Source organism: Podarcis bocagei (genome assembly GCF_964188305.1).
Source record: "Podarcis bocagei genome assembly, chromosome: 10".
NCBI lineage: Eukaryota > Metazoa > Chordata > Lepidosauria > Squamata > Lacertidae > Podarcis > Podarcis bocagei.
The window spans coordinates 49,796,726-49,820,800 of record NC_138135.1 but is presented as its reverse complement, the minus strand read 5'-3'; the positions used below and the strand labels follow the sequence as shown (position 1 = coordinate 49,820,800).

The window sequence follows — 24,075 nt, the reverse complement described above, 5'->3', positions numbered from 1 at the left end:
TGCTCCTATCTATTGTTAAGTGGATACGATTGGGACAAAACTGTTTGGGGGCGTTGTGTTGCCCAAGTGTTTAAGGAGATATGCCCTTTGGGTGATAAGTCAGCCAACTGAAGAGAACTGGTCTGGTATTCAAGCAAATCTCGATAACAGCTAGCAAAATAGTCTGATCGGCTTAATATTAAATAAAAATAGGGCCAAACATTCAACAAGTGCTAACAATATATTTCACAGGCATAGGCCAATCGAGAATAAGAAGCGTCAATTCTGGGCATCAAATAAATATGACTTGCAGTTTTCTGGCATAAAGGGCTAACACAGCAAGCATTATATCCTAAAGCAACTTTCTCAGATGAGGCACTGGAAATACTCTCCTCTGTATATATTGCTACATTGGGACGTCAGATTCTATTGTACTTTTGAGAATGCACATTTTCCAGTTAAAATATCACTCTTAAATTAGTGGCTCCCATACAAAATAAATGGCACATTCAGCGCATTTCCTATCTTTTTTGGGGGGGGGGGGTGTCTCTCTCCACTTAGTGGTTTACTTGGTTCTGATCTGAAAAGAGAGTTGATTAATACATATTGAGACAATCTAACAGGCACATACATTCTAACCAGCAATTCCAGACGAGTCCTGAAAGGCTGAGAAGAAAAACAATGGCAACCTCCCTGGTTAAAACTTGACTAGACTTCTAAACACAACCCAGAAGCATGATGCATCTTCTTAAAAAGCTTAGCCGGTAGTGCTGTAGGGAGGCAATATATAACCTCTGCCTACAGGGCAGGCCCAGGATGACCCTGCTACCCCTCCCCAAAAAAACTTACATCAGGATCAGCTCTCAAAGGTAAGCAGTTAACACAGTTTCCACCTGAGGTCTTTCACATAACACCAAACAAATTGAGATTCCTGGCCACAAGTCAACATTGTACTTCAGGGTGCCATTTTCAGATTGATGTGGTAATCAGATTTTGAGGGAACTAGACCAATCATGTCTGTTTGCACGTATTGCACAAAATAACCAACTGGGGAGGTCATCTTCTCCAAACAGAGTCTGCCAATCATGCCTTTCAGATGTAGTCATAGTGGATTCAGCAGATATTCTGCAGTCACTTTGAAGAAATGTTAACAAAACAGGCTAGTCACTGCAGCTACAGGGACCGTGTAAAAAGTCTGCGAACCTGAGTCCCATGATTGCTGAACATCAGGTGTGGGTTGAACTTGTATCTGCAGGGAAAGGGGTGAGTTTGGGAGAGGAGGAGGGGAAAACAAGTGCTTTCAAGTCAAGTCTGGTATTTACAGTTTTTAAAAATATCAGCATTCTATGTGTGTTACAGAATCTCTTACTGATCTTTTCCTCGAGAGAAACCTCTGCTGTATTAGTTACATTACATGCATGCAAGAACCCCGTACTCCATTAAAATGAATGGCGGCTATACAGATGCTGCGTTTAGTTGAACACAGTATTTTCAAAGAAGCAACTGTTTCCGTTGTTTAGTTCCAAGCTCTAAAGTGTTTGAAGCAGCGGCTAACAAGCAAGCTGCAGGAAGCGGTTTGATATATATAAGCTTTAAAGACTTCGTGGTTAGGCCCAGATGAGCGGTTTCTTTTAAAGCCTGTGGCTTGGACCAAGGAAAACCTCCTTCCCCCGCAACCCCCCCCCCCCAAATCCTCTCTAGAGAATCAGGTTGGGTGCAAGTAAGGGGAGGAAAAATGAGAAACCTTTTATTCAAGATAAATGATCTTAGTATTCAGGTCTCAGGGGTGTGTGTGTGTGTATATATATGTGTGTGTGTGTATTTCTTTACCGCTTTATATTTTTAATAAAAATCTCAATGTGGTTTAAGGTAAAGGTAAAGGGACCCATGACCATTAGGTCCAGTCATGGCCGACTCTGGGGTTGTGGCGCTCATCTCGCTTTATTGGCTGAGGGAGCCGGCGTACAGCTTCTGGGTCATGTGGCCAGCATGACTAAGCCGCTTCTGGTGAACCAGAGCAGCACACTGAAACGCCGTTTACCTTCCCGCCGGAGCGGTACCTATTTATCTACTTGCACTTTGATGTGCTTTCAAACTGCTAGGTTGGCAGGAGCAGGGACCGAGCAACGGGAGCTCACCCCATTGCGGGGATTTGAACCACCAACCTTCTGATCAGCAAGTCCTAGGCTCTGTGGTTTAACCCATAGGCAAAGTGGTTTACAGCATATTAAATCAATAAAGCATTAGCCGGGTGATGTTCCTCCAGCCTCATGAGGAGCCTCTTTAGTGGAACTGGCGAGTATGGACCATGCCCCCTAGCCCAGGTGGAAAGGGCCTTTCGGGGAGCAGCCTTCACGCCTCACTGCAGGGCGATGTTCCTTTGTTGGATATCCTTCACTATTAAAAGGACTTGCCTCACTTGCAAGAATTCCGATTTAAAACCTTGTAACTGAATTTTACTTACAGTAACTCAAAGACCAAGAGGGAAGGTCTATGTGCCTGAACTGTTCAAAAACAGTTGCAAAGTTATATAATGACTGAAGTAGGTCACTAAGTGCAGGCTTACCCTGGATCAAAGACCCCTGGTGTGCGGCAAGTTGCTCCAGAACAGGACTGCAACATCATTAGCCTATAGTTCATCTTTTCTAAAATTTCTTGATCTATTGTTTTTGCTATGTTGGTAATCTGGTGCGGGTCTGCAGTCAAATTGTAAACTTCGACAAACACCTGCATTAAAAAAAAAAAAGATACGACAGGCTAAATAATATGGAACTAAGGATTTATAGCCAGAGATACTACGATGAAGATTGCTATTACATCATAACATGGTCTATTACAGTGGTACCTCGGGTTACAGACACTTCAGGTTACAGACTCTGCAAACCCAGAAATAGTACCTCGCGTTAAGAACTTTGCTTCAGTATGAGAACAGAAATCACGCGGCAGCAGGAGGCCCCATTAGCTAAAGTGGTACCTCAGGTTAAGAACAGTTTCAGGTTAAGAACAGACCTCCAGAACGAATTAAATTCTTAACCCGAGGTACCACTGTAGATGCCACATAGATAAATCCATTTGTCGATCCCATCCTGTAGCTCCTTTTGTGGGAGCGATACATCTGAACTTCAGCTTGGTTTGTGCGACAGTAAGCAGAAACCAAATCTCTTTCTCATCGTCTTCTAGTTTCACCACTCATCGTGGATCACCCTCACGATAACTGGGAGGCGCTGTCAAGTGAGATGGCCGCCCTCTTCCACCGAGCACGCAAGCTTTGGGAGGGAGGCACATGGGGCGGGGAGAGAGGGAGGGGGACACCTGCCTAGCCTGCCAGGTCAGCTGAATCAACCCTGATGATCTATGGGGTGACAGATGTCGCTTCATGAGCAAGTGTTCATGCAGCCAACATCTTCCTAATGGGATTTAAATTTCGCTTCTAAAGGGAGAGGTAGGTCACTAAAATCCTCTCAAAGCCAATTGTCCCAGATCTTTTTACAGACCTGTGTTCCCTCCTCAGTGTTCAAGCTGCCTGCCTCGTTTCAATTTACGATGCTACCGGTTCATCAAACCTTAGGTTTTACATTCGTCATTAACAACTACTGCTAGAGCCGCACCTGTTAGAACAAGAACCGTACTCTGATGCTTGGCCCCAGCCTTGTTTTTCGTACATCCCTTGCGGCATGTAGCAAACAGCACCTTACCCACTGTTTGCTCACGCCAGCAGTGAGATACAGCTGAGGGTACAATCCAGAGCAGGCTATGCACGCAGGTCTCTTTTCTCCTAGTATTAAAATTACTGCCTCTTTAAAGCCAAACAGAACAGTATTCACTGTCAATGCAGGTAAGGAGTAACATGCCAAAAACCCATTTCTAGCCATTACACAGTTACCTGGTGTGTGATTGCTCTGCACAAAAGGAAATACTAAACTTCTGCACCAATGTTATAGGAACTACTTATACCAAAAGCAACTGAAAATATAACCATGTCCACTAGGATGTGGGGTATATATAACATGGGTTGAGAAATAAGAATGGAGAGTCTTCCCTCTGAAGAATCTAACTAGAAACTGAGAGTGACAGTCAGAAGAGGGAATAAGGGATTGATTGCTGTAGGAAGAGAACTTCTTTTATAACGACAACACAGTATAACAGTATTCTATTAAAACTGATAGTTTCTTAAGCTGTGACCTGTTGTCAAGATGGCAATTCTCTGTCACGCAGTGCTGTCATATTCTTTACACATCTCTACCAGCTTCATTTGGCTAAACTCACACAGCTTTTTCTACGTATCTTTTCATTGCAAGATTCTGCTTGTAAAAGAAAACTTTCAGAGTTCTTGAGCCGACACTGAGTTTACTTCAGAAGACAGAAGGTAAGTGCTGGACTAGCAAGATTATAGGTAAAGGACCCCTGGACGGTTAAGTCCAGTCAAAGGCAACTGGGGTTGTGGCACTCATCTGTCTTTCAGGGCAAGGGAGCCGGCATTTGTCCACAGACAGCTTTCCAGGTCATGTGGCCAGCATAACTAAATCGCTTCTGGCGCAGTGGAACACTGTGATGGAAACCAGAGCGCATGGAAATGCTGTTTACCTTCCCACCGCAGCAGTACCTATTTATCTACTTGCAGTTTGTGCTTTCAAACTGCTAGGTTGGCAGGAGCCAGAACAGAGCATCGGGAGCTCACCCTGTCACGGCGATTCGAACCGCAAAATTATATACCCCTACTAACGGTTGCTTCCTGCATTGCATTTGACTGACACAGGGATAAATTCTTACAGGAGTGGGTTGTGATTCCCTTTGTCAAAGTTCACCTAAGTATTTAATGAGTTAGAATTGTCGTTTGGGGTCAGAAGCAGCCCCGGGAGTCTTGCTAACTGCATAACTGAAACGAAAGTTACAAACCCAAAATGAACAGGATGATTAAATATAGATATCTGAACCAGCTGTCTGGTGAGGGAGCTTTCAGGTCAAATGGGAAATAGCTGATCACACTAAATTTAACCTACTTGGTTAACCAGGTTCTGGGATTTGCATAAATAACTCCTAGAACTGTTATTCCCATCTGCACAGAATAAATACATCAGGAGTTGAAGTTAACATGGTACTGCAAAAATAAAAATAAAAAACAACCCAAAAAACAGAACAATTACCTCACGATCATCGAATTCACAGTACTGCAGATCCCATGAAGAAGAGAGTGTTCTTACACATGCATATGTATTGTTGTATGCATCTTCACAGACACAATCTGGAAAACAATGCTATAAAAACAAAAGTTCTGTTACAATGCGGCACACATCCATTGTTAAACATGAACAATACAGAGCACTGACAGTGGACAGTGACGTATGTTAAGACCCAGCCCACAGACTGTCCTAGATGCAACTTGCAAATCTGCCTTTAAACTCCTCCTTTTTGGAGGCCCATGTACAAGATGCCACTCCTAATCTTTCCACACAAACCCTCGGCGACCCCATGCTTCTCAACATTCTTCAGGTAAGGATTCTAAAAGCAAATGGAAGAAAACAGAACTACGTACGGTGACACCAGGTCCAAGAGCAGGGCAGGTAGGATCACTACTGTTGTGTCCTTCTCCTTGGTACTCAACCAAAACATCTGATCTCCAGGTCACATTTGCATCTCCTCTCTAAAATAAAGCAAATGTCAACAACTGTGTGGGTCAGACCGAGTAGAATGGAAGCGTCATAAAACAAAAAGAGCTTTTAGCCTTCTGGACTGTGGAGACTAAGCCTGAAACTTGTAGCAGCAGCAGAGACTAAGTATAAACATGAAGAAGGCCTCAGTCCTTGCACTCTATAGTTTCATGACTGAAAGCTGACGTCATCTTCAGTATCTGATGTTAGAGATTGAAGAACCGCTGAGAAACAATTTATATGAAGTTTTACACTGCTGAAGTGTCCCTTAAATGCACTAGGTGCTCTCCACCAGATTCACAATAAAAATGGCACAAATGTGTGAGGTACAACTACAGAGCTCAGAGATGCTATGCCAGGCATAGGTAAACTCGGCCCTTCAGATGTTTTTGGCCTACAACTCCCATCATCCCTAGCTAACAGGACCAGTGGTCAAGGATGATGGGAATTGTAGTCCTAAAAATATCTGGAGGGATGAATTTGCCTATGCCTGTGCTATGCTAAGTTTGCATGTTATAAACATGCATCGTTCTTTTCTTTTAGCTCCTCTGGAACTTATCACAAAGCGTTTTGCTTCGTTTCCCTTTTTTTGCTACTAGAAACAACCTTACACTATATACAACAATGTTTCACATCAAATACAACTGATCTGCAGAAAGGACTTTATGATATGAAAATAGAGATGATGTGTGCAATTTGTAACCCAAGAAAAATAAAGACATTTTTTTTTAAAAAAAAAGATACAGGCAAGCTGCATCAGTACTCAAATTATTTCACAATATGTTTAATCAGTAAATTTGGTTGTGTTCAATAAATATACACTCCGATTTGCTTTACACCAGGTTGTATTATTTTTTTGTCCATCTAGCTCGATATCAGCTATTCTATGCCTTTCAGACACTGTTCTTTCACATCACTTGCTGCCTGATCCTTCCGTTTTAGTGGGTGTCTGCATACAGAAGATCCTGGGTTCAAATTCTGTGCTCTACCACTGAAGCTATCACTCCTACCAATACCAACAGCAAGGGATGTGTGAAAATACCTACAAGGTAGAGGAGATTACGACTGCTGAACATCATAATCTAGAGTGGAAGAACAATCACTGAAGAACAATGTTTAGAGCAGTTACCAGAATACCTAATAATAATAACCCCACCAATGTACTTACCAGTAGTGGTAATAGTGACATCCCATCCATCTGTGTTTTATTTAGATCATAGCCTGCAATATCTAAAATAGTAGGACCCAAATCAACGTTTGCCACAAGCATCTAGAAGGAAACATAAAAAAAATTATGGATTTTCCTATTATGGTCCAAGTGGAAACATGCACGTTTTCAGGGTCCAAGCATATTGGTGCAAGCATGTTAGTCTACACTTGCTTCTGTCACATAAACAGACTTCCACTGTGCTCTGAAAAGCTGGGGGAACGTATTGCTAAAGCTCTGGGTAAGCAGTTTAAACAGTACTTGCCATTTCCTCCTGCCAGCTTTCTGCATGCACTGACTGAGCTGCCAACTCAGAACATCTTCCATTTAAAGCTAGGACTATAGTTGATACCTGCCTTCTGCTATTAAATGGCAATTATTTGTTATTAACATTTGCTTTACAACAAAAAGGGTACAAGAAAATACAATGATCATTTCTGTGTAATAACCAATTCTTATCCGAGCCATCCCTCATATTCTCCCCTCTAATCTTGCACGAGAACTTCTAAGAACTTCCATCCCACTGCATTCCATAAGCAAGACAAAAGAGCAAAAAGGAAGACAGAGGGGAAAACATGAAAGGTGTCCACATTCTAATATACACACCTTGACTATTATTTTTATTAATGTGTTACCTTATGGCCAACTGTGCTAATCTATGATTTGGGACCAGTTATTTATTTAATGTGAACACATGTTTAAAAGGGTGTCTGCAGAAGCAACGAAGCGCCATCTCTAGGGTGAGTCCTGGTCCATCTTCCAGTTTTCTAGACATCATTAGAATACTTTTCACACCCTTTATGTAGTTGCAACATAGTTGATGCTACCACTAATGACGCCATTATTGTGAAGTGGTGGCCATAGAGGTAATCATGCAACTTCTTTACTCCAGCCACGACCTCCCTGTCAATGATCCCTATCTTTAAGTCTGAACAAAATGCTTGTTTAACCTAGAGGTAGGCTGTCTGAATTGTGCATTGCTTTGTAATGATTTGTTGGGTCTCTGGACCATAATAAAGATTGATTGATTGAGTTGCAACATAATATTTAGAGAAGGCCAGTAAACAACCAAATTTATCCAGTCCCTCGTGTGACTAAGAACTGCCAATGCCTAGGCAAGAAGCTTTGTAACAACTCAACACACACACAATATTAAATCACACAGGCTTGTAGCTGCTGTTGCTTCTTTGCAAGTCCGATTCAGAAGCAGTAGGTTTCTTCTTTGTAGGTTTTTGACTATTCCATTCTACACAACTGCAGGCTTTACCACTCACTTCTCTTTGCATATTCTGTTTCCGCTTCTCAACATTTTCTCTCTCTTTCCAATGTCACTCATACTTAATTCTTTTCCCAGTTCACACAATGAATATTCTGGAACCAGGCTGCTTTCAAACAACATGGTCGCAGGTATTTGCACTTATTGTAAGTGTAACTTTACCTTGTTCGTTTGGTTGGGTTTGATTCCTGGTCCTCGCACCAACAGTGGAACTTTAATGTCAAACTCGTAGAGCTGTCGTTTGTCAATAGGCAATGAAAACTGACCTAAGGAACATGCAGAACAGAAATTCTATATATTGGCATTGACAGCTTTTGTTATTTTATCCCAGGGAGGGGCTAACCTTTGGCCTTCTAGATGTTGATAGAATACAACTCCTACCTTCTCTGACTATTGACCATGCTGGCTGAGGCTGGTAAGAGTTTGAGTCTAATAATATTTGGTGGGTCACAGTTTAGCCACTTCTGCTTTATCCCTCTTGTTGTTTGTTCAATCCCCAGCTGGTCTGCATTTATTCATTAGGGAAACGCTTTATTTTCGGTCACCCCTATATTGTTTTTAGCTTAGAGCTAAATTCCAGGAAGTGACCACAAAGAGAGAACATAGGACTAAGATGTTTGGATGCCAATCGTTTCCAAAGCTAAAAATTAGCATCACTTCTCCCACTTATCTGAAGCAGTTTCAAATGCATGCATAAAAGTTTACAGCCTTTAAATATATTTATATATAACTAAAACACACCCACCTGTATGAAAGCCATTGTCTGAAGTGTAAAAAATGTATGTATTATCCAACTCTTCATGAGATTCCAGCCTCTTCACCAGTTTTTCAATCAGATCATCCACTGACAGAAGTGTCTGCCATCTGCAAGCAAACAGGAAAGTTTAAGTGTGTTAAATGTATGAGGGTATGTGCATGCAAATGTGAAGTGGAGTATGAGTTTCATAACTCAAAGCAGACTTTCTTATATATTTTTAAATTTTAAAGCCCTCCTGTTTTCTATTCTAAAAAGGTCCTGCATCTATCAATACCTTGATCTAGTTTGTTTGATAATGAGAACCACCATTTTCATGGGATGCAAATTCAAGCAAGTGTCTGAAAATTCTGCAAGACTCACAACTTTGGGAGGGGTGTAAACGCATCAGCTGGGTACTAAGGTACTATTTAACAGCTCACTGCAAGTTTGGCTTATTCCAGAGGCAGCTGGTTGCAATGGGCAGAAAAGGAAGCAACCCCTTAAGAGCCAGAGAGAGAAAGTGTTTTTTTTTGTCTCTCGCATCTGCACACATAACTAATTCACTACCTCTTTTTCTGCCCCCTGTTCTCTGAAATCTATTCTGGTCAACAGAAAGTGAAACCCGATGTGCTGTGCATGCATTTTGCCCCAGGTGGCACAACCCTACCCTCTCCAGAAAAAAATATATTAAAAGCACTACCATTGAAAAGATAACCTTCAGTAAGGCTAATATGAACCAATGTTTCCCCTCTTAGCCTCCTTTTTGAATGACTTTCAATACCTAGCCAATCGCAGCCCTCCAAAACAGTAATTTGCATGAAAGTTAAGTATCCATAACCATTATTCACAACCAACCCACTTTTAGCAGCGTCTTAACATTCTTTGACCATTGAGCCATTGCCTGGCTGCACAGGTGGACCCACAAGACTCACTCTCAGGCACGCATGTGAAGAAGATCAGAAGTGACCACAGGGAGCCGCTGAGAAAGGCCTTAGCAAGGGAGAAATCCCTTCTCTGCTCAGGGCTTTTACTTAAGGCTCTCTTGACTCACAAGCGCTGCAGCCATTTAGAGGCACAGCTTCCACCCCCAACAAGGGAAGGTGTTGACTGTGGATCTGTGGCACAAAGGACTATTACATACAGGGGACTATTCCTGATCCCAGCTGCTCGCTCACTAATGGTTAAGAGGTGGCTATGCCTTCTTAACTGTGCTATGTGATAGGAGCTTCATCTCTCAACACACAGCAGAGAAACATTCCTATCTGCTCATGGGGAAAGGAAACTTTCTCCCTGCTCTGCCCTCATCAACAGACCCTCTGATTACTGTGCTAATCAATGAGATAGGGGTTTCCTTTTTCGCAAAGCATAATAATCCCCAGCCACTCAGGGCAGCTTCCAGCACATATAAAAACCATAATAAAACACCAAACATTAGAAACAATTTCTTCCTTCCCAGGCTGTCTTTCTTCCTCCCTCCCTTTGATCACATGTTTGAGAAATATACGAGAGAGAGAAGAGGGTAGGAGTCGAGTGTATGTGAGTGCATGCCAGCAACAAGAGAGAAGGGCTGAGCGCATGCCAGTGTAACATGAGAGCGTATTTCAGCGTCAGGTGAGATTAGCCAGGTGTGCATGTGCCTGTGTTCCATGTCTTTAAGCTATCTCTCTCTCTGCTTCACCACCTTCAATGGTCACCAGTCACTTCTGCTTATCCCTTTCAGCAGCTACTTAAAATCAACAGCTGTTCTCTGGTACAGAAGGTATGTAAAGACACCAGCTTTTTAAAGGAATCTTTGGTGAGGAAAAGGTGGAGAGGCAGATGTGACATTCGTGTAACCAAACCTTCGGCCAACTGCAGTTTATTTCATAACCCAAAGCAAGAATATATCGTGTAGATTTTCAAAGATAACTACACACACACACACACACACACACACACACATATATTGTGTGTGTGTGTGTGTGTGTGTGTGTGTGTGTGTGTGTATATATATATATATATATATATATATATATATATAGTGTGCTCCGTTTCAGTTTTGCAAGAAATCCCATTCAAAAAAATATTAGTATACGTTTCCTACCTTTTCCTAAAAGCGTCATCTAGAAATTGTATTGATGAATTAGTCATTGGTGTCTTTGCTTGCCTGATGAGCCAATGTTTGTCCTATAAAACATATTATCAACATTTGTTACTTTAGATTTACCCACCGCCTCATGCCAAAGACTTAGGGTGAAGAACAATTTAAAGCATATAAAAAAGGGAACAAACTAAGATTCAGTTTAAAAGCCAACAATGATATTACTTTATCTGGATTGCCTTTTGATAGGATGGACCAAGGTTGGGTTTAACCGACATAATTTTCAGTTTGTGATCAACATTTTACCCACCTCAAGTCACTGGGATTTGGAATGACAGACACAAAAAACCCAAACTATTCCAGTTCAGATAACATGTACAATCCTATCCATGTCTACTCTGAAGTAAATCCGATTGAGTTCAATGGCACTTACTCATTGATAAGTGGATATAGGATTGTAGTCTTAACAGTTGGAACTATTTCCTTTTAGCTTTCTTGGTGTCATAAATTTCATGGAACTTTTGTCTTATAAAGATGGTGTCATATTTGGCATTTGATCAAGCTCACTGGTTAATTATTTCGTAATAATTTCGTTAGAAACCAATATAACATTAGCAGCACAATTTTCCAAAATGATACGGGATATAATCCATTTGGTGCCTTTGTGCTCATGGAAAGATTTTTGTTCGATTGGATAGGTCTGCTAACAGAAGAGAAAGGAAAGTGATTTTTGACAATTCATCCTTCCCCGTGCAGCCAGATACCACCTTTCACCCTGTTCTGGAGGGTCCCCCAACTTTCTGGAGCCAATTTTCAAGGTGCGCTGGGGCAGCTGGGAGAGGGGGAAATAGGCAACATAGCCTCTTATCCTTTCCCATTAACAGATGACTCTATTCATGGACTCTGCAGTCAGTTTCCTATTGCTATGTACGCAAGCTTCTCCTAAAATGGAATCTAACAAGGTTTTGTTTTAATGAAAACATACTGCCAGAACACAAGATGCTCTTGGGCCACAAGGAGGAAAGAGAACGTTTGAGAGATTGTTCAGACTTTAAAAAACAAACAGGACCTTGAACTGGAGAAGTAGAAAAACAGATAACAGTAAGCGCTGATGAAATCTCCTTCATAATTCTCATCCAATGAGGCTGAGAGCTGCATTGCCTTCACCTTTACTCAGAAACAGCACAAATAGCTCCAGTCTAATCTGGGTTGACAACGTGAATGACTATTTTTTGAAAAGAACTGTGCGTCATTGCTTGCCTAACCACGTTCCAACGCATTTTACTATACAGTAGAACACAGCCTGTTCAAGATAGGAGCCTATGCAGCAACAGCAACTGAAGGACAAATAGTTTTAAGGCACTTTGATGAGTAATGTAACAGAAGTGGGAGTTAGAATCTTAGCTGCATTAGATTGGTGCTGACTATACATTCACCACTGTGAACACAGTACTCCTAGGCACCATTTTATTGATATAAATTCCTGAGACCACTACTTAGCAATCTTCAAGCCACAGATGCAACAACGTCAGATTCTGAAGATCTAGATGCCTAAATTTCCTCTCTCTCTCTCTCTCTCTCTCTCTCTGTGTGTGTGTGTGTGTGTGTGTGTGTGTGTGTGTAGGCTGATTGGTCACTAAAGCACTCTCTGAAGCTCCATTAGAAATGACAATGATTCTGGCAGAGTTTCATTATAAGTTAGAAAGGCAAATAGAGGATGCTTGAATACTTTCATCTTGAGTCAGAAGACTGAAAAGGACCTATTGATTTTAAATAGTGCCAACCCTATAGACACTTGTTAAAACAACAACAACAACAACTAAGCTCATTTCCAAAGAACAGACAACTAATCACAAGAGTACAATTCACGCATTTAGAGGCGATATAAGGGCTGCACATATTGAAGGATACAAACAGGAAACTAAACAAAATTACGAACGGCAGAGGAGCTGACTTAGCCTAAACACTCATCACACTTGCCAAAAATTTCTGTATTTTGTAGAGAAATCAAGTTCACCCCCTGTAGACCCACAACTTCCACCTGTGTACTTTTATGCCTTGACCACATGGCAGGTTCTCATGACAGATTCCCATGGTGATCAGCTGTTTTAAAAGCTCAAATGAAGATTAATTCATTATATCTAGTAATCGCTAATTAACACATTTGTAGTAGATAATCCATACCTTTCCATGGATATTGAAATTACTGTTTCTTGGAGCACTGACATTCTGAAAGCTTTTCTTGTACTGAGGAGCAGCTATCCAAGGTGAGTGGGGTGCAGGAGTTGCTATCATCATGAAGAACGGCTCAAAGTTGGATTTATATTCCAGAAAATCCAAGGACATGTTGGCCTGAAAACCAAAAAAAATTGTTAACTTAAAGCTAATTCTATTTTCTCCTGCCAACCTAGCAGTTCAAAAGCACGTCAAAGTGCAAGTAGAAAAATAGGTACCACTCTGGCAGGAAGGTAAACGGCGTTTCCGTGCGCTGCTCTGGTTCACCAGAAGCGGCTTAGTCATGCTGGCCACATGACCCGGAAGCTGTACGCCGGCTCCCTTGGCCAATAAAGCAAGATGAGCGCCACAACCCCAGAGTCAGTCATGACTGGACCTAATGGTCAGGTACCTTTTTAATTTTATTTTAATGCTGTCCAAGTTATCAGATACAGATTCTCTCAAGAGTCTCCAAAATTACAAATCCCTGTTGCACTGGAAGAGTTACATGTATTTCAACTGTTCCTTTCTTTTGTATTTTCCTTTGAGCAGAAGTTAAATTCTATGTGAGAGGCAGGGCATATTTATTTCTTATTTTATCAAAGTAAGTACCAGAGTTCTTTAGGTCTAACATGTGATGCCATGCTAGTGTCCAGACACAAAAAGGAGGAAAATCTGATAAAACACCATTGCTTCAAACTTATGCTATCCCACTATGGGCAGCCATTCTTGTCCAACAATGCATTGCTAATATTTTAGGAAGTTGCCTTATACCAATGGTCAGACCATTGGTCCATGTTGGACTGTATTGCCTACTCTGCAGTCCTGCATTGCAGGGAACTGGACTAAATGAGCCTTGGAATCCCTTTCAGCTCTACAATTCTATGATTCTATCACTGGCAGTAGTGATGTATGGAAGTGAGAGCTGGACCATAAAGAAGGCTGATCGCCAAAGAATTGATGCTTTTGAATTATGGTGCTGGAGGAGACTCGAGAGTCCCATGGACTGCAAGAAGATCAAACCTCTCCATTCTTAAGGAAATCAGCCTTGAGTGCTCACTGGAAGGACAGATCCTGAAGCTGAGGCTCCAATACTTTGGCCACCTCATGAGAAGAGAAGACTCCCTGGAAAAGACCCTCATGTTGGGAAAGATTGAGGGCACAAGGAGAAGGGGACAACAGAGGACGAGATGGTTGGACAGTGTTCTTGAAGCTACCAGCATGAGTTTGATCAAACTGCGGGAGGCGGTGGAAGACAGGAGTGCCTGGCGTGCTCTGGCCCATGGGGTCACGAAGAGTCGGACACAACTAAACGACTAAACAACAACAAATCACTGGCAGCAGCCCTCCGGGATTTCAGATGGGGATCTCTCCCAGCAACTACATGGAGATGCTGAAGATTAAATATGGAATCTTTCCTATGTTAAATGGGCTCTGCAACTGAGCCACACCCCAATCCCAAAGACCGTAGCATGGAACACGAAGGGTTTGGTATTGTAAAAACATTTAGTGCACATGTTTTTGAGCATTGCTAAAAATAAAATCATCTTTGTAACACAGGTTGGTCATCCCGTTTAACTGTGACCTTTAATCTCATTATAATTTAATCTTATTATCACAGCTCTGCATTTCAACCTTCTCTTGCTTTTTCAACTGTCATCCTGGTAGCTATTAACAAACTGGTTACTCGGGCATAACTAGTTTGAGGACTTGTCCTGGGTTCAAAATGGTTGACCAAAATAACTGAATGACAATTAAACCTAACAAGGCTTACAATTTTTTAAAAATATATATAAAATTTTCTATTACCTCACGGTTATCAATTAAAAACAACAACCTGTGTTATAGCTGGGCAGTTTTGGTGCCTTTCTAGAAAGTACATTTAAGGTACATTTAAATGCTTTGCGCTGTAGGACACCAAGTGTTCATTTACACTCAGGATTTTACCTTTGCTTCAGAATTATACTAGGAGTTCGACCCGATATAGTCTTGGAAACAAGCAAGAATTCATCTTGCTAGACACCTAATTGCTGAGAAATCCTTACCAGTACATCTGTCAGGTAATCAACGCTGTAGTTCTCACCATGCCTCCGTGCTTTTCCATTTACTGAAAGTGTGTAATTATAATACTTGGAATTTTTTTCCTGCGGAAGAAAACAAAAGCCACTTTATATATTCAAAAGGAGACATCCAAGGGGTTTGTTGTTAGAATGTTACTTGTCCCCAGTCACAATGAGATAAATTTAAATCCCAGTAAGACTTACCAAACTAACACACTGGTAATAAATAAATAAAGAATCATATGGTGCAGGGCTTAAAATGCTTCACATACCTTCTCAGTAATCTTGCAACTCTGTACAACAGAACTAGGCCTATATTGCACATGGAGGGGCTGAGAGGGAAAATCATGGCATGCCTAAGGCTACCTCGTGAGTCTGTGGCTAACATGGCATTTGAGTCGAGAGAACTTTCTCTGTTAAACTCCCACTAGTGGCCACCATGCTACAACTCCTCTTCTGGGAATTCTACTGCAGTGATTGATCAGTTTACTTGTTTCAGGGTTAGTGTTTCTTCTTCTTCTAAACTCCTTAATACAGTGGTACCTCGGGTTACATACGCTTCGGGTTACATACGCTTCAGGTTACAGACTTCGCTAACCCAGAAATAGTGCTTCAGGTTAAGAACTTTGCTTCAGGATGAGAACAGAAATCGTGCTCCGGCGGCGCAGTGGCAGCAGGAGGCCCCATTAGCTAAAGTGGTGCTTCAGGTTAAGAACAGTTTCAGGTTAAGAATGGACCTCCGGAACGAATTAAGTACTTAACCTGAAGCACTGTATTATGAAGTACAGGTATGCAGATGGTCTGCTAGAATGATGGCAGGAATAAAAGGCCAATGTTAAAGGCTGCAAGGTTCCGTGTTAATTATTTTTATTTCTGAAGGGCCCCCATCGTTTCAGTTTCAAGAATTAAGAGCTTGCGATATTATACGATGGTGAAACATATAAAGCGAACTGTAGATATTTAACAGACACTTACCAATGCATACCAAAAACTCCATCCAGGAGGAACATGACCGATTCCTCCTGCATCTTCTGCTCCATACTGCAAATGAAAAGAATCCAATATTAAGCAAGTCATTGGTATTATAATTATCCCAACCAGAAAGCCTTCACCTGACCCAGCCTTTCTCAACCTTGGGTCCCCAGAAGTTGTTGGACTACAACACCCATCATCCCTAGCTATCAGGATGAGGGGTCAGAGAAGATGGGAGCTGTAGTCCAACAACATACGTGGACTCAAGGTTGAGAAAGGCTGATCTAACCTATGGATGGCTATTGCCTGAGGATCTGAGTAGGGTTCCAAATTCATCTTATCCTGGGAATCATGGGTATGGGGAGGGATTGCTTACGGTTGCAAGTTCACTCATACAGAAAATGGGTTGTGTCCCATTAGTATAAGGACTTCAGCCTGTGCGACAAGACTTCCTCTCTTCTTCCTTCATTCCAGGACAAAACTGCTCTAGAAAGTTTGGTGGGGGCACACAAAGAGTGAAGAGGGGGGAAGAAGTCTTGTGGCACCACAGGTGGCTAATGCAGCAACCCAGCCTTTGTTTAGTTGCAAGAGGGCCTTCAATTTATTACACTGGCTCTTGTAGATCTTGTACATGATACACTAACTGTGCCTGATCACACCGTGCTAGATGGCACCAGCTCTATCACAGAGCTTTACCACTAAAAGCAGATCCATTTGCTTGGAAAAAGGCATTTCTGGTGAAACAGCCACCTAAGAGTGCTTACATGTGGGAGCTGTAATGCAAATGTTTCAGAGCAGACATCTGTATGCAATAAAAGTCAGCTTTACTATACTTAACAAACTACTCCTGCTCACTGCATATCCTAACCTCCCTTTCACACAAATTGCTGCTTTTGAGTTTTTTTAGTAAAGTCTCGATACACGCACAAGCATTTTAAGACTGATCATTCATGCAAGATATATATGCACAGTACACACAAAACTGTACCTCGTTCAAGTATTTCCCAGCAAAGAACGTCTGGTAGCCACACATGGACTTGAGGATGGCAGGAAAGGTAAATGGTTCCTGAATCTTCTGCCAGGATTTGCTACTGCAGTTTCCCTCCAGTGTGTTATTGACAACATGGTGGTTGTGTGGATATTTTCCTGTCAAGATGCTTGCTCTACTGGGACAGCACAATGCACTGGGCACATACTGAAGAAGATAAAAGAACATGGGGAGAAAATAAGTTGCATGTTGTCAGAAATATCTACAATATAATTAATAACATTCAAGATTTTTGTCTATAAAATGTTTAGTATGCAAATCCCTTAAAATCTTTACACTATTCACCTGAAACTAACCTGCAAGCAAATTAGAAAGATCTGTATCTTATTGGCAGGGAGCAAATAAATGGTTACTTGCCTAGCTGTAAGAGCAATAAATTTCCTGCCTCTTCAACTTAATTTCTAAATTGCCCAAGGTAGCATACAGCAGCCTCATAAAAAGCAATCATTTGAATAGTTGATTGTTTCATCAGCCCTTTGGCCTCACTTACTGAGAAGGCTTTTCAAAGACAGCCCCATGTAGCGGGTGTTAGACTACCGTATCATTGATATATTCAAGATGGCAGTTTCTTGTAGATGTTATATAGCATAAGCCAAACATCAAGATGTCAAGTAGCAATCCACACACCCCTTTGCACTCAAAAGGGTGGGAACCACCAGAAATCTGCTTCCAAATCTCATACCTGCCTAACAGTTGAAAAGGATACCATGGTTGATGGGCACTGAGGAATCCGGCAAAATCAAAAGGAAGATACTTTTCAACGAGAACCTGGGCAAATTTTCTACCAGGGTGATCAAAGCTGTTTTAGTCCAGAAACCACGTGATGAGTTAGACTGAAATGGACCCAGAAAAGCTTCGAATTGGGTTGCCACCATGCACGCTGAAATATCCTGCCCCAGAATGTGATGCTTCAAAGTGTAGTTGACTAGAATGGTAGGGCTTTTTCATAACAACCTCTTCCTTTAAACTCAGTGTCATTACACCTCTCCTAGGGAGATATTCAGTCTCTTCTACCCAGTCCACCCCAGGGCTGGCCACCTTAAACCAGCCATGCAGCGCAAGGATCACAATGCAAGTAACTGACCCAACCCCTTCTGGACTCCTGTGCACATCTTCAGGCTGCAGAAACTGAAAGTAATCTAACTAAAGCTGACCAAGACTCAAAAATCAGGTATCAACCTTTGTTTATAGTTAAAGTATCACCACAGCCATTCCTGACAGCAGGAAGCTGGCTCTAGCATATAGATACAGGTTGTCCATCATTAAAGTAAAGATGATCAAGTAGACTTTGAAACAGATGGCAATCAGAGATCCTAACATGGCAATGCTGAATCCCAACTAGGAGCTGACAGAGCACTCTGTTGCATTTCCACCTAGAAAACAAACCAGGATTCTGGGAAGCATTATGCTGTCCCTCTGGTTGAAAACAAAAGATGGAAAACATAGAGCAATACCAGAGAAGACTAAGGTGGCATCATCAGCCATTTTCTGTACTTTGTAGCACTCAGGTGGTAACCCCGTCTGAGAATGACTCTTCTTCATAAGAAAGATGCTCCAACTCCCAGTTGACTTAAAATTGCTATCTAAGAAACAGCAAAAGTCACCACCTGAATGATATACCATGGAGAAACAGTGGAGCACCAAGGTAACAGTTCTGCCAGGTCTCTCTATGCCTTTAATAAACAATGTGTTGATTTATCCCTTGGGTCCATTTCTTCTTCCCTTTTTAGGTTTCCTTGTGAGAACGATACAATAAACTCAGCGGTAAAAATGGCAGTATTTTCAACAGCACAGCCTGATTCGGTACTTACTGCATTTGAGAAGGTTATCCCCATCTCTGCAATAAGAGCATTGGTCTTTTTCAGCGGTGTCTGAAAGAAAGGAAATACATGTAAAGACCTACAACTATAAGATGACTCCACAGGAAGATTGAGGTGTTTATGCTTGCAAACCTGAACACACAAGAAGGGAATAAGCCCCACTGAACACAGTAGGCTTTACTTTGACTAAATAGACAGAGGACTGCACTTGTTACTTAATGGGGCTTGTTACTTAAGTAAATAACTTCAATGCTGGACTTGCTACTTAAGTAACCAATTTCAATGATTGCTAACACCCAATACCAACTTCAAGAGTACCAAAACAAATTCTAGCTGTTAGTGTTTCATTTATTATTATACTAAAAGGAAACTTTCAGGCTTGCAACTTAAAAGGGAAACCAGCACTTATTGCTAAATACAGTATGAGCAATACTGTAGCTTATGTACTAAACACATCTCTGTCCAAATACCCATGGCTACTTACAACAATGCATTAAAAAATATAAAAACAAACAAATTAAATAAGCTCAACAGTGTTCTTTCCCAAAAGGAAGCAAAACAAAGCACCACAGATGGGCATAGAATCACAGAACTGTTGAGTTAGAAGGGACCCCAGGGTCATCTAGCCCAACCCCCTGCAATGCAGGAATCTCAGCTAAAGCATCCATGACAGATGGCCTTCCAACCTCTGCTTAAGAACCTCCAAGGAAGGAGAGACCACAACCTTCCGAGAGCAGGTGATGAGCAAGTTTGTGAGCAAGTGAGTAGGAACTTAAACGTCTTACCAGCTCTTTAAAAAGCCCCCGCCCCTTCGTTCTAGAATCCAGCAATTACCGTATTTTTCGCTCTGTAAGAGGCACTTTTCCCTTCCTAAAAAGTAATGGGAAATGTGTGTGCGTCGTATGGAGTGAATGCAGGCGGGAGGCTCTGCTCAGCGCTCCCTTTAAAGAGCCACATGGAGCGTGTGTGCGGCTCTTGGGGGCTTTTCCCTGAGGAAGGAGAAGGGCTGCCCTTCTCCCTCCTCGGGGAAAAGGCCCCAAGAGCCTCACACACACTCTGCGCGCTCTTTAAAGGGAGCGTGGCTCTTGGGGGAGCCTTAGCCATGTGAACCTCTCCTGGGCAGGGGATGAAGGCTTCCCTTGCCCGGGAGAGGCTGCGCGTGGCCAAGCAAGAAGCCAGGACAGCCAGTGGGTGAGTCTTATGGTCTGGTGCGTCTTACAGAGCGAAAAATACAGTACTTCTACACGGTTCCATAGCTCATAGATACTCTCCCTCTTATTCTGAAGGTCTTGCCTGTGGATGCCGGGTTTGTGGCCCGTGTGTGTGTGTGTCTTCGTTTGTTTTTAATTATAAATGGCCCACCTGTGAAGGGCCTTTCCCAATGTGGGTGTGTTCATGTATGCCCTGTGTCTCTCTAAGAGAGCAATTCCCGTGGGCAAAAATTTAGAAGTTTGTGGTTGTGTGAAGTTTGTGGTCGTGAAGTACATGAGTCTGTGTGAGAGATTTAAGTGTTTGGGGGCTGTATGTGTGCAGTGAGTACACAGGAGAGACAATGGTGTGGCCATTTTGTGTGTTTTTCTTGAACCTGGGGAATGGTCCCTGTTATTAGATAGCAAGAGCATTATTGTGAGTGTTGCGAGAGAGAAATCAATCACAACCAGCAGGACACAGGTGACTTCCTGCAGCAAGTATGAGGTTGTCTGATGCAGAAATGGCCCCACCTCTATTTTGAGTTATGCTTTGCCCGCCCCCGCCCCCCATCAACAGAAGAAATGGCAGCCCTTTTGTGACTGGCACCCACAGCACTGTCTTAAAAGCCAAAATGTGCCTAGTGGTCTGATGGGGAAAGCACCAGAAGAAGAAAACGGTGATGGCCATTTTTGAGGCCTAGTCTAACAAAAAGTTAGCTTTGCCCATGTAAAAAAGGCCAAGGAGTGTATTGCTTCACGTTCTTGCTGAATCCTTCTAACAAGGAAGAACATTCCTACACCCAGTGCTATTTCACTAATGGAAGTGACACACTGTTGTAACCTGTTCAACACATTTCCATAATTGGAAACAAACAAACAAACAAACCAACAAACCCCAGATCATTTCTCAAATGTACAAAATTCTGTTTCACTGAATAGGCTCACAGTGTGTTCTTATGCAACCTATGATAAATGCATTAGCTTAATTGGCAAAGAGAATGGTCAGTTTACACAACCTGGCCATAAGGAATGTGCAGGCAAAACCTGAACATGTTGATTCTCCGATGGAGATGATCCAGTTGTGTACTTCCACTGCCACACCCAACATTAACTTCTAGTAAACCACCACATGCCCCCTCTTTCTCGGCATTTCTGGGAGGGAAAACCAAAGGTCGACCATCCTGCACCACATATCAGATGCACACAACCAATTCTCCCCAGTTCTGGAGCCAAAAGACGCAACAGGCCTTTCCTGAACTACTTCACACCCAAGGGCCTTTCTGGCACACTTCCCCATTACAGAATAGTGGGGCTTCTTCTCTTACAAGCATGAGAAAGCCAAGCTATATTGGCCTTCACACCTTGGTTAACCCTCCACCCCAGTGGATTCAAACTGCTCCTTGGGCATTCCAGCCTTGCCAATGCAACCCTATGACTCAATTTGTTCCCTGGAGTTCACGCCTGCCTGCACAGGATCGCAGCCTTAGCCTGGCTTCTAATCGGATGGCACCAGGGCCGGATTTAGGTTTGATGAGGCCCTAAGCTACTGAAGGTAACGTGGCCCTCTATTTGTCCAGCTGCCCTTTGTCAACAAAGAATTGTCGCTGTTTTTTTGTGTTGAATATATGCTATATGGTAATTTATGGACCTAATAGGTCCACTCTCCCCAAGAGAGTGAGGCCCTAAGCTATAGCTTGTTTAGCTTATACGTAAATCAGGCACTGGATGGCACCAAGAGGTTGAAAAAATATTTTTTTGGTGGGTGGGGTAAGACCCCAGGTAAGCCCCGCCCTGCACAACCGATCACATGATGCAGTGCATGCACACCACTCGAATGGCAATGCCCATCAACTTTGGAGGGGCCCGGCCCCCTCTTATATTTTATTGGGGGGGGGGCGAAGGAGCCTCAGCTCCCTAGGAGTTGGCTCCTCTGGCACCGAGGAGATAAGCAGGCTCCCCTCCCCTTCGCTACGTCGAGGGTTGGGAGAAGGGCAAGCCTCCTTCTTCTCCAAAGCCGGCCGTAGCCATTTCCCTCCCGGCTCTTCGGCCTCTTCTCTCCCACTGCAGAGACCCCTCTCTCCCCCTCTTTTCCGCGTGCGCAGGCCCCCAATCCACAAACACCCCCCTCTCCGCCCCCGCCCACCACTTCCCAAGGGAGGCGCGGCGTTACCATTCCGCCCAGATAGGTGTCCTGGTCGTCGGTCAGGATCAGCACCACATTCGGCTTCCGCGCCCGGGCGGAGGCCAAAGCGAGGGCCGACGACAAAAGCAGGAAACGGAGAGTCCAGGCAGAAGCAGCGGCAGCGGCGGCGCGCGCCATCCTTGCAGCGGGGCTGGAGCGCGGAGGGGGAGAGGCGAGCCGGGCTGGACTGTCACGAGAGAGAGGCGCGCGCGCTTCCCCGTTCCTTTCTCCCCGCCCCCTTTTTTAAGTACGCCGAGAAGAGGCCGATGGAAGCGAAAGGAGCCCCTGCCACGTGACCCAGAGGCCTCCTGCGGCGCTTCCGCGGCGGCGGCGCCGGTGACGACAGGCCACAAGCCCCGCCCACTGGCCATTTGCTGCTCCCGCCTCTTGGCCGCCGAGCTTGAGTCGCAGAATGGCAGAGCTATTAAGCGACCCCTTGCAACGCTGGAAGCAAAAGTCTCTCTTTTTATATAAAATATACTAAATAAAATAAAAATCCTTCCAGTAGCACCTTAGAGACCAACTAAGTTAGTTATTGGTATGAGCTTTCGCACACTTCTTCAGATACCTTCTTTCTATATATACAGTATACAGAGCTAGATAAATGGCAGCTATGTGAAGATAGGGATGCGGGTGGCACTGTGGGTAAAACCTCAGCGCCTAGGACTTGCCGATCGCATGGTCGGCGGTTCGAATCCCCGCAGCGGGGTGCGCTCCCGCTCCTCGGTCCCAGCGCCTGCCAACGTAGCAGTTCGAAAGCACCCCCGGGTACAAGTAGATAAATAGGGACCGCTTACCAGCGGGAAGGTAAACGGCGTTTCCGTGTGCGGCTCTGGCTTGCCAGAGCAGTTTCATCACGCTGGCCACGTGACCCAGAAGTGTCTGCGGACAGCGCTGGCTCCCGGCCTCTAGAGTGAGATGAGCGCACAACCCTAGAGTCTGTCAAGACTGGCCCGTACGGGCAGGGGTACCTTTACCTTTATGTCGGTGGGTCAGATCCCTGTGACGGGGTGAGCTCCCGTTGCTCGGTCCCTGCTCCTGCCAACCTAGCAGTTTGAAAGCATGTCACAGTGCAAGTAGATAAATAGGTACTGCTCCGGTGGGAATGTAAACGGCGTTTCCGTGCGCTGCTCTGGTTCGCCAGAAGCGGCTTAGTCATGATGGCCACATGACCCAGAAGCTGTACACCGGCTCCCTCAGCCAGTAAAGCGAGATGAGCACCGCAACCCCAGAGTCAACCACGTCTGGACCTAATAGTCAGGGGTCCCTTTACCTTTACCTATGTGAAGATTAAAAAATATGTCCCCCCCCCGTGACTACAAAAGCATCATTGCTGATTTCCAACAGTGCAATCCTATGGATGACTACACAGAAATAAGCGCTACTTACTTAAGCGGGGCTTTGGAGGTTGCTTCTGAGTAGACAGGGTTGGCTGTTGGTCATTAATTGATACTGCTAGCATTGAGAGATAGGCCCGAAACAACACTTTGAAAGCGGCACTGTGCACGGCTTACTAGAATAAGGCTAAATGAAAAAGACAGGAATGGTTCAAAAAGGTAAACACTGCGAACAGCTGCCTGCAATGTTTCTGCTCATTTGGTGCATTTAGGGCAGCCATTTTGTCACACATAAACAGCACAATTATCTCTGACAGTCAGAAAGC

The 24,075-nt window shown here is 43.4% G+C and overlaps 1 protein-coding gene across 1 annotated transcript; it reads right to left on the bottom strand.

Moving 5' to 3' along the window:
• Positions 1-201: 201 nt before the first annotated feature.
• GNS (glucosamine (N-acetyl)-6-sulfatase) lies at positions 202-22,694 on the bottom strand. The gene is made up of 14 exons (XM_081211687.1): positions 22,401-22,694; positions 19,032-19,091; positions 17,161-17,367; positions 16,176-16,241; positions 15,186-15,284; positions 13,111-13,278; positions 10,930-11,012; positions 8,856-8,974; positions 8,273-8,376; positions 6,796-6,897; positions 5,513-5,620; positions 5,124-5,234; positions 2,546-2,706; positions 202-1,228 (listed from the first exon to the last, which is right to left on the bottom strand). The coding sequence occupies exons 1-14, from the start codon at positions 22,548-22,550 to the stop codon at positions 1,153-1,155; spliced, it is 1,614 nt and encodes a 537-aa protein (XP_081067813.1). The 5' UTR covers positions 22,551-22,694; the 3' UTR covers positions 202-1,152.
• Between the last annotated feature and the right edge of the window lie 1,381 nt (positions 22,695-24,075).